The sequence below is a fragment of the Microtus ochrogaster genome, chromosome 7 (assembly GCF_000317375.1).
Source record: "Microtus ochrogaster isolate Prairie Vole_2 chromosome 7, MicOch1.0, whole genome shotgun sequence".
Taxonomy (NCBI): Eukaryota; Metazoa; Chordata; class Mammalia; order Rodentia; family Cricetidae; genus Microtus; species Microtus ochrogaster.
Genome location: NC_022014.1, coordinates 65,251,137 through 65,266,094, shown reverse-complemented (window position 1 = coordinate 65,266,094; position 14,958 = coordinate 65,251,137). Strand labels below are relative to the sequence as shown.

The 14,958-nt window shown below is 44.7% G+C and overlaps 1 protein-coding gene across 1 annotated transcript in view; it reads left to right on the top strand.

The window, feature by feature from the left end:
- The first annotated feature begins 4,030 nt into the window (after positions 1 to 4,030).
- Positions 4,031 to 14,958, top strand: part of Dgke (diacylglycerol kinase epsilon) — a 22,091-nt gene continuing 11,163 nt past the window's right edge. The window contains exons 1-6 of the mRNA XM_005350517.2: positions 4,031 to 4,846; positions 8,773 to 8,932; positions 10,768 to 10,887; positions 12,490 to 12,633; positions 13,066 to 13,223; positions 13,867 to 13,918. Of these exons, the coding sequence (XP_005350574.1) occupies positions 4,389 to 4,846; positions 8,773 to 8,932; positions 10,768 to 10,887; positions 12,490 to 12,633; positions 13,066 to 13,223; positions 13,867 to 13,918 (1,092 nt within the window). The 5' untranslated portion in view covers positions 4,031 to 4,388. The remainder of the gene's footprint in view (positions 4,847 to 8,772; positions 8,933 to 10,767; positions 10,888 to 12,489; positions 12,634 to 13,065; positions 13,224 to 13,866; positions 13,919 to 14,958) is intronic.

The following is a 14,958-nucleotide window of genomic DNA, read 5'->3' as shown; positions in this document are numbered from 1 at the left end:
CGCCCGGCTATAAGTATGACTTTTAAAGATATGTAAAAGATAATTTGTTGCCAAGCGTTGTGATGCACACCTGTAGCGTCAGCACTGGGGAGAATGAGGCAGGACCATCACCATGTTTCAGAGGCTTACTTGAGTTATGTAGTGTGACACACACACACACACACACACACACACACACACATTATCTTGAAATCTAAATTTGGAACACAGCGATAAAGAATGTGCTTATTACTTGCCCCTAATTATGTATAGAAAAAAGTGTGCCACTGTTTCCAAAAAGAACAACCGAAGAGGGCTGGAGGGCATGCCCACTGTGCAGCCCTGGGTTCCATTCCCAACACCAAGTAAACCAGGCTTGATGCCAACTGCCTTTATTTCCAGCACTTGCGAGGTGGAGGCAGGACAGTCAGAAGCTCAAGGTCATCCGCAGCTACACAGTGAGTTCCAGACCATCTTGGGATAAATGGGAGCCTTTTTCCAAAGGAAATAAAGAAGACAGCAGAAGGAAAACAGGTCAAAATGTTTAAACACCAGCTGTCCCTGGTAGGACTTTTGAGTGATGCTTTTTTTTTCTTCCCTTTACTGTTGTGCATTTTCCAAGTATTCAACAATGGAAACATGGAGAGAAACTGTCATTTTTTAAATAGTATGTTCTTTCGTTGCCTCTTCAAAAATGTAAGGGTTGAACCCAAAGAAAAACATATAGGCATCCTCCTAAATATTAACCTTCATCAGGCGATGAAAGGAGACGGAGACAGAGACCCACATTGGAGCACCGGACTGAAATCTCAAGGTCCAAATCAGGAGCAGATGGAGAGAGAGCACGAGCAAGGAACTCAGGACCGCGAGGGGTGCACTCACACACTGAGACAATGGGGATGTTCTATCGGGAACTCACCAAGGCCAGCTGGCCTGGGTCTGAAAAAGCATGGGATAAAAACGGACTCGCTGAACATAGCAGACAATGAGGACTACTGAGAACTTAAGAACAATGGCAATGGGTTTTTGATCCTACTGCACGTACTGGCTTTGTGGGAGCCTAGGCAGTTTGGATGCTCACCTTACTAGACCTGGATGGAGGTGGGTGGTCCTTGGACTTCCCACAGAGCAAGGAACCCTGATTGCTCTTTCTGCTGACGAGGGAGGGAGACTTGATGGGGGAGGGGGAGGGAAGTGGGAGGTGGTGGCGGGGAGGAGGCAGAAATCATAAATAAATAAATAAATAAATAAATAAATAAATAAATAAATAAATAAATAAGGGTTCTGTACCCAGAAGGATTTAGAGAAAATGGTGACTAGCACACACCATGCCAGTGGACAGAGGCAGCAGGATCGCTGCAGAGACCCTCCCACACTCACTCATGTTACAGATAAGGATGTAGGACCTGGGGTGAAACAAGAGCCTAGGCGGCAGGAATCCCACCTGTGAGGGGCAGGGCTCTCCTCCCAGCACTCCCCAGCCCATCTGATCATCTTCCCATTTAACCAACAGCATCTTCATCTTCCAATTCCAGACTGCTAGGTATGCCAGACTCAGACTCACAGTGTGATGCTAGGCTAGCTCACCATCTGATAGCTATTGTAAATGCAGACTCCCACCGCCAGACAAGCGGTACTTGCCTGTCTTCCCAGCGCTTGAGAGTCAGAGGCAGGAGGACTTGTTTCTCCGTCAGCTTCCCGGTTAGACCTGAAGCTGCTGCTATTTTAACTACCATATGTGCCCCTGCAGCCCTGCAGTCAGCGCCCTTCTGCTGCCAATGGAGTTTTTAACTAATTCTCTTTTGTTCTATCTACCAATAAAACTAGAAGTCAGATATTGATAGGTGAAAACCTGCTAGCTCAGAGAGGCTGAGAAGCAACCAGCTGACCAAGGCAAAACTCTTAAGTCCTTCCCTACCCGTTCCTGTGTTTCCTGTGTGTCTTTATATTCATCTTCCTGTCCTCGGTCTCTCTACAACCAATTCCTGTCAAGTATTTGCTGGCTTCACCTCCTGATCCAAGGTTGATTTTATTAGCACAGTCTCAGGTTTCACAGTGCAATCAAATAGCCCACAACAATGACTGACACAAATTTGAGGCCAGCCTGACTTATATAGTGAAACTGTCTCAAAGGGATAAGCATCTCAGACCTCTTTCCCGAGAAAAGGGGAATCAGAGCCTACATTTTAGAACCCCAGGGCAAGATTCCCACAGGAGCAAAAACAAATACAGAAACTCTTTCATGGCTTAGGCTGAAGCTGAACTGGATGGCCAAAGAAATGCTTTTTTTCAAATTTTATTTATTTATGTTGGGGGGGTGTCCTCAAATGGCACAGAGAATATTTGGAGGTCACAGGACAACATCTTAGGATTTCTCTCGCTATGAAGAAACACCATGCCCACAGCAACTCTTATAAAGAAGAACATTTAATTGGGGTGGCTTGCTTACCATTTCAGAGGTTTAGTCCCTTTACTGTCAGGTCGGGAAGCAACGCAGCATGTAGGTAGACCTGGTGCTAGGGAAGGAGCTGAGAGTTCTTACACCTTGACTACAGACAATAGGAGGTGGTCTATCTCACTGGGTGTGGCTTGAACATATGAGACCTCAAAGCCCACCCCCCATAGTGACACACTTCCTCCAACAAGGCCACACTTCCTAATAGTGCCACTCCCTTGGGGGTGGCATGTTTTATCCAAATTACCACAGACAACTTGCAGGAGTCACTTCTCTTCTTCCACCTGTGGGTCCCAAGAATCAAACTGAGGTTGTCAGGTGTCGGCTTCTACCTGTTGAAGTGTTCCACTGGCTCACAGATGGCCAAAGTAAAATAAAATGATTTGGGATGTGGTAAGCTGTTATCGATGGGGTTGACCTTGCCTATGTAGTTCGGTCTGGCCCTGAACTCACAGAGATTCATCCTCCTCTATAGCCAGGCCACCATACCCAGCGTGTGTGTGTGTGTGTGTGTGTGTGTGTGTGTGTGTGTGTGTGTGTGTCCCATGCATGCGGAATCCAGAGGGGGCCAGAAGAGCGCGTCTGATTCCCCTGGAGCTTGAGTTGTAATGCTACCAGAGAACCAAATTCAGTTCCTCTGTAGGAACTCTTAACCTCTGAACCATCTCTCTAGCCCTTAATAATTCTTTTTTTTTATTTTCCCTTTTCTTACCTTTCTTCCTTCCTTTCTTTTTTTTCTTTGGAATTCATCTGTAGACCAGGCTGGCCTCGAACTCAGACATCTGTCTGCCTCTGCCTCTCCACTGCTGGAATTAAAGGCATGCATCACCACCCCCAGCCCCCTTAATAATTCTTGCTAGACAGGTTTCTACAGGCCTGATGCCCTCTGAGCGTTGGGACTTCCCACCTAGTAATTGTCACCTAGCAATCATTCAGTATGTGTGTAATAATACCAGTAAGTAGTCTAGGAGTAGCTCAGTGTAGTGTTGTCTAGCATGTGATACCTCTGAGTTCAATCCCCAGCACCAATATATAAATAAGTAAATACAGAAGAGAGCAAGAGCACTGGTGACTTTTGGCAATCTTTTACTTGTGCCATTCAGAACATTACACTTTCAAAAGAGAGTTTTCTCCACTCCAACATCCATAACCATGTCAATTCCACCTCCAACGGCAAGGAAGTGGGTGAGGCTGAAGGTCAAATACTGTAAATTGTTTATGGCAGGACTTCCTGTGGTTTCAAAAGTTTGAGAAATCTCATTCCATACAATAAATGTGTGCTTTCAGGGTCTTCGCTTTCAGGGTGCTCATCCTTTTCAATGCCGTCATTCAACATTCCTGCCCACCTCCAGTCTCCGCCTCGCCCCAGATCTGGCTCCGCCCACAGACCTGACCCCTCCCACTCAAGGGGGAGTGCCGCCGCGGGCCCCGCCTTACATCCCGTCCTGCCTATAAATGCGCTTTATCTACACAGGTCCCACCTTTCTCTAACTCCGTCCACCAGCGGAATGCGCCGCCATAGGCCTTATCCTATCCGACTCCGCCCACTCCCTGGGAGCGTCAGGCCCCGCCCATCCCTTACCGCAGAGGGCCGGCGTGCGGACTGCGCAGGTGCGCGCCAGAGGCGCGGCCTTCTCACCCCCACGCAGATCTCGCTGCGTGAGGGTGGGAAGGCGATCGCGGGCTTGACTGCAGGTAGAACCCGGGGCCGCGCGAGCCGGCGGAGGTCTCAGAGACCTCGCGAGAGGGGCGCGGGCGAGGCCCCGCGGGACGGCCGTTGCGAGCGCGGTGGCGGCGGGCCTGGCCTGTGCTGGACGGAGCCCGCGAGTGTGGGCCCGGGGGTGCCGAGGCCGCGCGCTGCGAAGGCGAGCCAGCCGCAACCCCCATGCTGTGAGTCCTAAAGGCGAGCCCTCTGGACCTGGCCGCTCCCTAGGCCACGCCCCAGCCTGGGAAGATGGAGGGGGACCGGCGGAGCAGTCCGCCCAGCCAGAGCCTGCTTCCCGATGGCCACTTGGTCCTATGGACGCTGTTCTCCGTGCTGCTGCCGGTGTTCATCACCTTCTGGTGTAGCCTTCAGCGGTCGCGCCGGCAACTGCATCGCAGGGACATCTTCCGCAAGAGCAAGCACTGCTGGCGTGACACCGACCTGTTCAGCCACCCCACCTACTGCTGCGTGTGCGGGCAGCACATCCTTCAGGGAGCCTTCTGCGACTGCTGCGGGCTCCGCGTGGACGAGGGCTGCCTCAAGAAGGCGGACAAGCGCTTCCCGTGCAAGGAGATCATGCTCAAGAACGACGGCCGGGCCACAGATGCCATGCCTCACCACTGGATCCGCGGCAACGTGCCCCTGTGCTCTTACTGTGTCGTCTGCAAGCAGCAGTGCGGCAGCCAGCCTAAGCTCTGCGATTACAGGTATGGCCTTTGTGTACGGAAGGGGCGGGGGCGGGCAGGACTGCAAACACTCGCTCGAGAGACCTAAATTCATCGCAGCAAATGGCCTAAACCGCTCGCTCACAAGCATCCCTGGCGTTCACAGCAGACCGTCCCCTTTAGATGCTTTGTTTTCGCGTTTTGGAGATGGGGGTCTCCTATACACCTGGCTGGCCTCAAACTTTCTGGATAACAGAGGATGACCTTGATCTTTTGATCCTTCTGCCTTCACCCCCCGCCCCCCGTGCTGAGATGACAGGCCAGTTCAAGAGGTGCTGGGGATCTAACTCAAAACCCCTGAACGCGTTTCTCGAGTACTTTGCCAACCGAACCCGCCACCACCTTCCCACCCCTGCCAGGGCTCTTAATTTTCATCCAAGGCCTCTTAATTGCCGCCTGCCTTGTGGCTACTCTGTAGCACCCCATTTTATATAAGGAAAACTGAAGGGCACACACAGTAACTTTATTCTAGTTACAAACCAGCCGGCTGTTGGTTTAGAACTATGAAAACAAGGGTTATCCCAAAGCAGAGCTCCAAGTTTCTTTTGCAAACACTGCTCTTGGTATCATAGTGAAGTGTTTGACATACAAGACAAAAACGGAGTATTTATTTTATGTTTGCCATTTGTTTATTTGTGGGGGGTGCACATTTGTAATGAATTGTATATGTGGGGGTCAGAAGACAGAACTTTGTGGAGTGCATTCCCTTCCACCGCAGGAGTCCTGCCACTCTAACAAGTAATCAGGCGAGTGGGCCTCACCAGCCCTGAAAGGAATATTTCGTCGTCAGATCTTTCAGGTGAGTCACCTGAGTTAAACTGAGCATGTTTTTATGGCTTCTGCACGTACTCTGAAGAGTGCGTTTTGCGTGCCGAATGGTGTCTGAACGAGGCTTCTGCGTAGGAGGTCGGTGGACGGCAGCGCTGCTCTGCAGATCATTTGCTCTCGCGTGTTCAACAGTTGAGAAGATTGAAGATAAAGCAGGGCAGGATCCCGAGATTTCTGACACCTAGCCTTGTCAGAGCCTTGTCTGGATCTCACTGTGTGATGGATCTTATTTCCAACAAATAGAAAGTCCCACACACACTCCCAAGAGCTGAAGCAGAAGGTGGTACCAGCTGCTGTGTGTCTCTGTGTGACTCTGCGTGGGGGTATGTACACATGAGCACCCAGAGGCCACAAGAGGGTGACACTCAGACACACACACCAGAGCCCAAGTTGTAGGTGGTTGTAAGCCTCCCAGCATGGGTGCTGGGAACCAAACTTGGGTTCTTTTCAAGAGCAGTACACATTCTTTAGCTGTTGATCCATCTGTCCATCCTCTCTTTAAAAGGTTTTTCAAGACAGGGTTTCTCTGTGTAACCCTGGCTGCCCTGGACCTCGCTCTATAGACCAGGCTGGACTCATACTCACAGAGATCTACCTGCCTCTGCCTCCCAGTTTTGGGGTTAAAGGAATGTACCACTGCTGTCTGGTTGAAAAGGTTTTAACAGGAAAAAAAAAAGATTGAATAAGTTATGAAATAGTACATATAATGTAATATTACATGTTTCTTTCTAAACCATGATTTTTTTAAAAAAAATAGCTTAGGAAAATATGTGTGATACCAACTTGGAAGAAATGCAGAGTCCAATACACACAGATCACGCTCCTACCTGAAAAGCATCTTGTACTATAAAATTGGGAATATGTCTCCAGAAGAATTGTCGATGGTGTTATTTATACCTTTCTAAGATTCCTAAATTCTCAAGCATAAAGAAATTCATTAAAGAAATTCATCGGGCTGGAGAGATGGCTCTGTAGTTAAGAGCACGGACTACTCCTCCAGAGAACTCAGGTTCAGTTCCCAGCACCCGCACGACAGCTCACACTTGTCTGTAACTACAGTTTCTGGGAATGTAACACCCTCATGCAGAAATGAATGCGAACAAGACACCAATGCACATACAATAAAATTAAATCTAAAAAAAAATCATGAATATATTCTAGTTTTTAGAAACTAAAGCAACACACACACAGAGGGTTAGTTAGACATTCATGTCCTCCCCATCTGTAGTTTTACTTCTCTTCCCAGGGGAAGTTATTAGGAAATACTGCAGTGGTTATCCTGCAGGTTATGATCAATAATAATATACAATAAGGCCACATTATCATGTGTTAGCCTGTGCCATGAGGCCTAACCTAGACTCTGCCCTGGTTTGGGGTTCTTCTTCAGGAGGCTAGATTTATTTTATATGTGGGTGTTCTTCCTGCATGTATGTCTCAGTACTGCTTGTGTGTCTGGTACCCCCAAGTGGAAGAGGATATCAGAAGCCCCAGAACTAGAGTTGCAGATAATTTGTGAGCTACCAGATGGTTGCTGGGAATCTAACCCTGGTCCTCTGCAAGAGTAACAGTGCTCTTAATTGCTGAGCCATCTCCCCAGCCCCTGCCCTTGTTTTTTTCAACCTAACAGTTTTTGGTTTGGGGTTGGTTTTTTTGTTTTGTGTGTTGGGGGTGGGTGTTTGTTGTTTTGGTTCTTTCTCTTTTTTTGACACAAGAACAATACTTCCGAATGGAAAATTATTTATCCCTTATGCTTGTCTCTGTGGTGGTGACAGTTTGTTTATATACCACATCTGATTAGCTGTGCAGATGTGAAACCAGGACGTTAAGTAGATCAGTGTCTCATAGTTGTTGAAATAGGAGCGGCGGAGAAAGATGACCCTCCTCCATCACATAGTCTTATTTAGCTTAAAAGTTGGTGGTAAAATTTGACCCTTTTCCCCGCAAATAAATGTGATATGGGGAAAAATAAATACAATATAGTAGGTTAGAGTTAGCTGAGCTGTAGATGTAGGTAGGTAGGTAATAAGAACACTTGACTATCATATACAAATCCTAGGTTCCATCCCCAGCACTGGAGGAAAATTACTCAAACTTGGTGGCACTTGCCTATAGCCCCAGCAGTCTGGAACCTGAGGCATTAGGATTGAGAGTTCAAGGCCAGAGAGGATCAAATAGCATCATCTTTGCTCAGAAACAGTGATAACATATTCAGGAGTTATTAGCTGTAAGCAGCCAGTAGATGGGTGTATTCACGTCTACTGTGTAACCTTCTATTACAGTTTCTGACGTTAGAAGCCAGTCTTTATAAATGGCATGAGCAAGTTGTGTTATAATTGTCTCATTGTGCAGGTATCTATTTTTAGCCATCAGTAGAACTCTTGAGTAAACAGTAATTACTTGACAAATCTCAACATCCAAAAGGAGAAAAAAAAACACCTTTAAAATAGAAGACCAGGAGATAACATCTGGCAGAGAAGTGTTTGTTCCCTCCTTAGATTAGTTAATTCTGTCCTGTTCTGGTAGCCTGCTTTTGCTCAGTCAGATCTGACTTATCTGTGAGGGGATTAAATAGCTTAGCAGATTAATAATAGAAAGCCTAAGTCTTGCCAACACTGTTCCCTGCCTGTCACTGGCACTGGTACCCAATACAGAGACAAATCTGAATACGCATGCTCTGTCTTTGTTTCAGAAGTAGACATGGAACTGTTTATCTGCTCCTAAAAGAAATGGGATGCTTTCCTTTCTATGTGCAAATTGACAGTTTTCCAAACCAGACCTGAGGAACTGCAGGTGTCAGACAGGTTTAAACGAAAGCCTACACATTGCTAATTATGGCTGTTGTTCTAGGTTGACCTTATTAGGGGGTTGTACCTACAAGTGTCTATCATGATACAAAATCACCCTGAGAAATTGTTTGTGCATTTTTAAAAGTATGATCATAGGTAGTATATTTTTGTGCAGTTTTTAAAATTACATTTATTTTTGTGTGGATACACTGTTTTACCTTTTGACAGAAATGTGGTTTGTGGATTAGGAATACCAGTTTACAATGAACCAATGGCTGTTTCTTCTTTCCTCAGGTGCATTTGGTGCCAGAAAACAGTCCATGACGAGTGCATGAAGAGCAGCTTAAAGAATGAAAAGTGTGACTTTGGAGAATTCAAAAATCTAATCATCCCACCTGGTTATTTGGCATCCATTAACCAGATGCGTAAAGACAAAAGGACAGATTATGAAGCGGTAATTAGCTTATTTATTTTATAGATTTATTCATTTAAAGTTAGTATATAAGATAGTTAATTCTGTGTGTTTGAGGAAAAAAATGAGAATGAAGTAAATAAGAGATTAAAGGGTTTAAAATGTCATTATGGGAAGCCATAAAACTGTACCCACAGCCAATCATGATAGCAAACGACTTTAATAACAGCACTCAGGAGGTAAAGGCAGTAGGACCAAAAGTTTAAGGTCATTATAGCAAGTTCTAGAATACATAGCAAAAACTAAGAACCAGGAGCTGGAGAGATGGCTCAGCAGTTAAGAGCACTGGCTGTTCTTTCAGAGGAGCAGGATTCGAGTCTCAACATCCACATGGAGACTCAGAACCAGCTATAACTGCAGTACCAAGGGATCCAACACCCTCTTCTGGCCTCTGGACATTGCTTTCATATGGTACACAGACATACATGCAAGCAAAACACCCATACATATAAAATAATAAAAGAGTCTTTAATCACAGTACTTAATAGGCAGAGGCAGGAGGCAGATAGATCTCTGTAAGGCCTTGCCTCAAAAAACAAAGAAAAAACCTAGGGATCACAGACCAAAAAAAAAAAAAAAAAAAAACCTGGCCAGCTAGTATATTCTCAAATCCATCCAGAAATGAAAAACAGGGTCAGAGAAGATCAGACTCCACTCTGTCGATGGCTGAAAGAACATGGACTGTATTAACTGGTGACAGACTCAAATACTAAGGTTGAACATCCCTAACCCAACATTGAAGATCCAGAATTTAAGGTACCGTCATGGTACCACAAGTAGAAAATCCTCCTCCTAATCACAGGACAGGTTGTGGTCAAAATGTAGGAACACTAAAATGTCCTATAAAACTGACCTTGTGCTGTTTGAAGGTACATACATATGAAACATAATTTTATATTAAATTTGGATCCTGTCTCTAAAGTAACCCCATTATGTATGTGCAAACACTCCAAAATAAGAAACACTTGTGCTGGGTGGGCGGTGTTGATGCATGTCTTTAATCTCAACACTGGAGGCAGAGGCAGGCGGACGTCCATGAGTTCAAGGCCAGCCTGGTCTACACAGCGAGTTCCAGGACGTCCAAGGCTGTACAGAAACTCTGTCTCAGAAAAAAAAAAAAAAGAGGGAGAGACATAGTTCTGTTTAAGCATTTCAGATAATAGATACTCCAACTATGTACTGTTCCAAATTTTGAACATAGCATGTGTAATGACTGTTTTGGAAGCAAAATGAGAAAAATCACTCGCCATGCAAGCGTGAGGACCTAAACTCAGTCCTCAGCATCTGTGTTCAAGGCTGAGCATGGTGCATCCATTTGTAATCCCTGCCTTAGGAAGGCAGTACTCCTGGGGCTTGCTGGCTAGCCAACCTACCATAACTGACAAGCTGCATGAGCCATCAGGAGACCATATTTCAAGAAAGAAGATAGTCTCTCTTGGTGGGTAGGTGGCCAACACCTTCCATCTAGCACTTGGGAGACGGGCAGGTTGATTGATTTCTATGAGCCCCAGGCCAACCAAGGCTATATAGTGAGATTCTGTCTGAAAACAGGAAAGGAAAGAGGGGGCTTCTGGAGAAAATATCCGAGGGGGTTGTCTCCTCTTTCCATGGAGACTTATGCACACAGCAAGTCTACATTGAGTAAAAGGTCAAGCTGTAAAATCCTCTGCCATTCTCGGGCTTGTTTGTCATTATTGTGTTGATAGTACAGGTTTATTTCTTTCAGCAAATTATAGCACCATTGCTACTAAGGAAAGTTTTGTATTTGCCATCTCTCAGACGCTACTAACCCTGTTTCGTCCATGTTCATTTTTTAGCTGGCTTCTAAGTTTGGAAAGCAGTGGACCCCATTAATAATCCTGGCCAACTCTCGCAGTGGAACTAACATGGGAGAAGGGCTGTTGGGGGAGTTTAGGATCCTGTTAAATCCAGTCCAGGTAACTAAAGAGAAAGCCTTGCCTTTTAAGTCTCATTTTTAGCTTTTGTTTTCCCTAAAATGCAATGGTTATTGATGCTTTAAATCACTACCTAGTAATAGGAAAGAATACTTGTAAAAAAAAAAAAAACCTCAAGCCTTTCAAATATGTAGTAAAACAAAAGTCACATCACCCAGCGATCTCATTTCAAGGGAAAGGAAGCCTTATGTCCCACAGAGATTGAGGTACAAATGTCCGATGGCAGTATTAGCCATAATCGCCTAGAAATGGAAGAGCTCGACTCTCCGTCAGCTGGTGAATGAATAAACGTGCTGTGTCTTCATAAAATGGGTACTTTTCAGTGACTGACAGAAACAAACTATATGATAGTGAGTGAACCTAAAAAGCACCGCTAAATCAATCAGGGCTGAAGGTATCAGACTGTGTAATTGCTTTCATGTGTCCTTTCCAGAAAGGGCAAATCAATAGAGCCAGAGAGTGTAATTAATTCTTGATTGCCTGGGGCTGGAAATGGGATGTGGCTGTAAAGGGACCTTGAGACATCTTATTAAAAAAACAAAACAAAGAAAACAAAAAACAAAAGGGTTATGTACTGGATTTTGATAGTAGATGCACAAACTAAAATCAACTATGTGTTCCTTTTTAGAGAGGAATTTTTTGATAAAGTAAATTATTCCTTGATTTTTTTAGGAGGGGTTCGAGATAAGGTTTTGAGCCTGTCCTGGAACTCACTTTGTGCTGGGATCAAAAGCATGTGTCACCATTGCCTGGCTTATTCCTTGATTTTTAAAATGGGGGGAGGCACGCCATTAAAACTGAATTACATAATCCAAGTGTGATGGCACACCTCTATACTCCCAGTACAAGGAGACAGAAGCAGGTTGATCTGTAACTTCAAGGCCAGTTTTTAAAGCATGAAGTACAGAATACTAGCTAAGGGCGAGATTAGCATGTTGTAAGGGGAGCAGCGGGCTGCGTCCCACCACCGGACTAGTTTATACCCGAAATAACCACACCAAATTGTATTGATTAAATTACTGTTTGGCCCATTATTTCTAGCCTCTTGGCTAACTCTCATGTCTTGATTCAACCCATTTCTAATAATCTGTATGTCACCACGAGCTCATGGATTACCGGGAAAGATTCAGCATGTCTGACCTGGCAGCTTCATGGTGGGTGGCTCTCTGACTCTGCCTTCTTCCTCCCAGAATTCTGTTCTGCCTTCCCTGCCTACCTGAGTTTGCCCTATCAACTAGGCCAACTTAACCAATGAAAGTAACACATAGGCACAAGACCCTCCTACACCATTAGCGCACTAGAGTTTGATGTGAACAGAAAGGAGTCAAATGGTACTGTAGCCTTAGGCTCTCAGTTTGCGTTGTATTTCCACATATGCAGAATCACACAACTGATTTAGCCTCCTGGGCCCCATGTCCTAGTCGGTAGAATGAGGCCGGTCCCTGCTTTGTAGGTCAGTGTACTGGATGAGCCACAGTAATAGGTTGGGCCCTGGGAACTGTCAGGAAAATACATAGAGGGCAGTCATTCGCAGGTGAAGGACAGTGTAGGCTGAACAGAGTCTCCTTGTTCTTTTATTTTTAGGTGTTCGATGTAACTAAAACGCCCCCGATCAAGGCCCTGCAGCTGTGCACTCTTCTTCCTTATCACTCAGTTCGTGTCCTTGTTTGCGGAGGGGACGGAACTGTGGGCTGGGTCCTCGATGCAGTTGATGAAATGAAGATTAAGGTATCTGTCTTTAAGAACCACTGTAAAGCCGGCAGTGGAGGCACGCGCCTTTAATCCCAGCACTCGGAGGCAGAGGCATACAGATCTCTGAGTTCAAGGCCAGCCTGGTCTACAAGTGCTAGTTTCAGGCTCCAAAGCTACACAGAGAAACCCTCACTCAAAAAACCAAAAACTAACAAACAAAAAGAACCACTCTAATGGGTGCTGATGATATGGCTCAGTAGTAGAGCACCCAAAAAGAGTGAAAGTAACAGGTGACCACTAGATGAAGCCGATTTGGATAGTTAGGAATGAAACACTGTGATTAAGAAATTAGTGCAACCTACAGTTATCATTTTTGTCTTTGTTGCTTTAGTCTTTAAATTTTACAAAATACTATAATGTTACAAATAATCTAAAGAGAAAATCTGCAGTACATCTTCTGTATTCTAGGGACAAGAAAAGTACATTCCACAGGTTGCGGTCTTACCTCTGGGAACAGGCAACGATCTGTCCAATACCCTGGGTTGGGGTACAGGCTATGCTGGAGAAATCCCGGTCGCACAGGTCTTAAGAAATGTAATGGAAGCAGATGGAATCAAGCTAGACCGGTAAGTTACTACTGCTAACTAGTAACTAGCACTAACAAGTCTGTTGCTTGAGTTTGGAGTTTGTTTATTTGTGTAAATAAACAGTGAAGTTGGTCAGGCATGGCAACTCATCCCTGTAATCCCAGCATTTGGAAGATTAAAGCAGAAGAGAAATGCCATGAATTTGAGGCCAACCTGGGCCATGGAGTTAAGAATTTGTCTCAAGAAACCAAAAACAAGCTAAATGTAATTTAAGTGAAAAGAACTATTATATTAGTTGCGCTTATAACAGATTCTGGTGTCTTGTTTTTAATATTGTAAATAGTTCAGTTATAAATTATGCTAAAATTTGCACACTTACTTAGATGTGGGTACATCCTCAGATGCTTTAAAATAGCATCGAGGGCCAGTCAGTGGTGGCACACGCCTTTAATCCCAGCACTCAAGAGACAGCAGCAGTCAGATCTCTGTGAGTTCGAGGCCAGCCTGGTCTACAGAGCAAGTTCTAGTATGGCCAAGGCTATGCTGAATAACCCTGTCTTGAAAAACCAAAAAAATTAAAAATAAATGAAACATAAAATAGCATTGAAATTGTCATCTGTCAACTTAGCTAGAATACATATTTTTTTGGTAAAATATACTTTTTTTAACTTCTGTTTTTTAGATGGAAAGTGCAAGTAACAAATAAAGGATACTACAATTTAAGAAAACCCAAGGTACGTTTTTAGTACTTCGGTTGTACGCAGTTTAGCAAGTGCACACAGAGTGTCTGTGGTCCGTTACTCCTGTCAGGCAGCATGGAGAGACCTGGCATCAAAAGGGAGCTGGGTACAAAGCAGATCACCATGTGCCTGCCTTACTCACTGAACTGTTGGGTTTGGTTGTTTGAGGTTTTCCTTGTTTTGTTTCTGTTAACTTGTATTTGGGGAGGTGCTAAGTGAATATTTTGACCACATCCCCAGCCCCCAAGCTGGGCTCTAAAATGAACAGGTGCACTTAGTTCTGCCCTGGCAGATCAGGTTAATTTGGATCAGCAAAGGACCATAGGTGAGGTATGTCAGCAAATAGTTGACATTACAGAGATAGTAGAGAACATTTGTTTACTGAGGATCGAAGTCAGGATCTCACACACGCTGCCTGAGTTTTCTGCCACTGAGGTACCCACAATCCCAATCTGTATTTTAAGAAAATTTTCTGAGATAGTATGACCATGGCTTACAGACACAAGGAGAGCCTTAAGGATAATTTAGAGAGTTTATTTTCAGTTTAAAGATGTTTTAGTTAAACTGATAAGACTTGATTAATGATGGCCACAAAAGGAAGAAAGAAATACATAGCTGCTAGAGCTTAATGTTTATGATTAGATATATGGAAATGATATTAATCAAGAAAATAAAAATAAGGAAGTTGGGGCTTGGCGTGAAATGAAATGTGTTACTTGGCATAGAGTCTCAAACGACTGTGGGTATTTAATCAGAGGCTGAAGGTTTGTGTTTTTTGCTCACAAGATACGAGCTAGACATGTAGACTGAAGAATTTAGGCTGAATAGGAAAATACAAACTAAGGGAATAAAGAGTTAAGACCAACAGAATCTGAAAGTTACAAAGAAGGTACAGAACAAATACCATGAGAACACAGAAGTGAAAAATCCTGCCTAGAAAATCAGAGCCTTGGTGGTGGCGCACACCTTTAATCCCAGCTGGAGCCAGAGGCAGGCGGATCGCTGTGAGTTTAAAACCAGCCTGCTCTACAGAG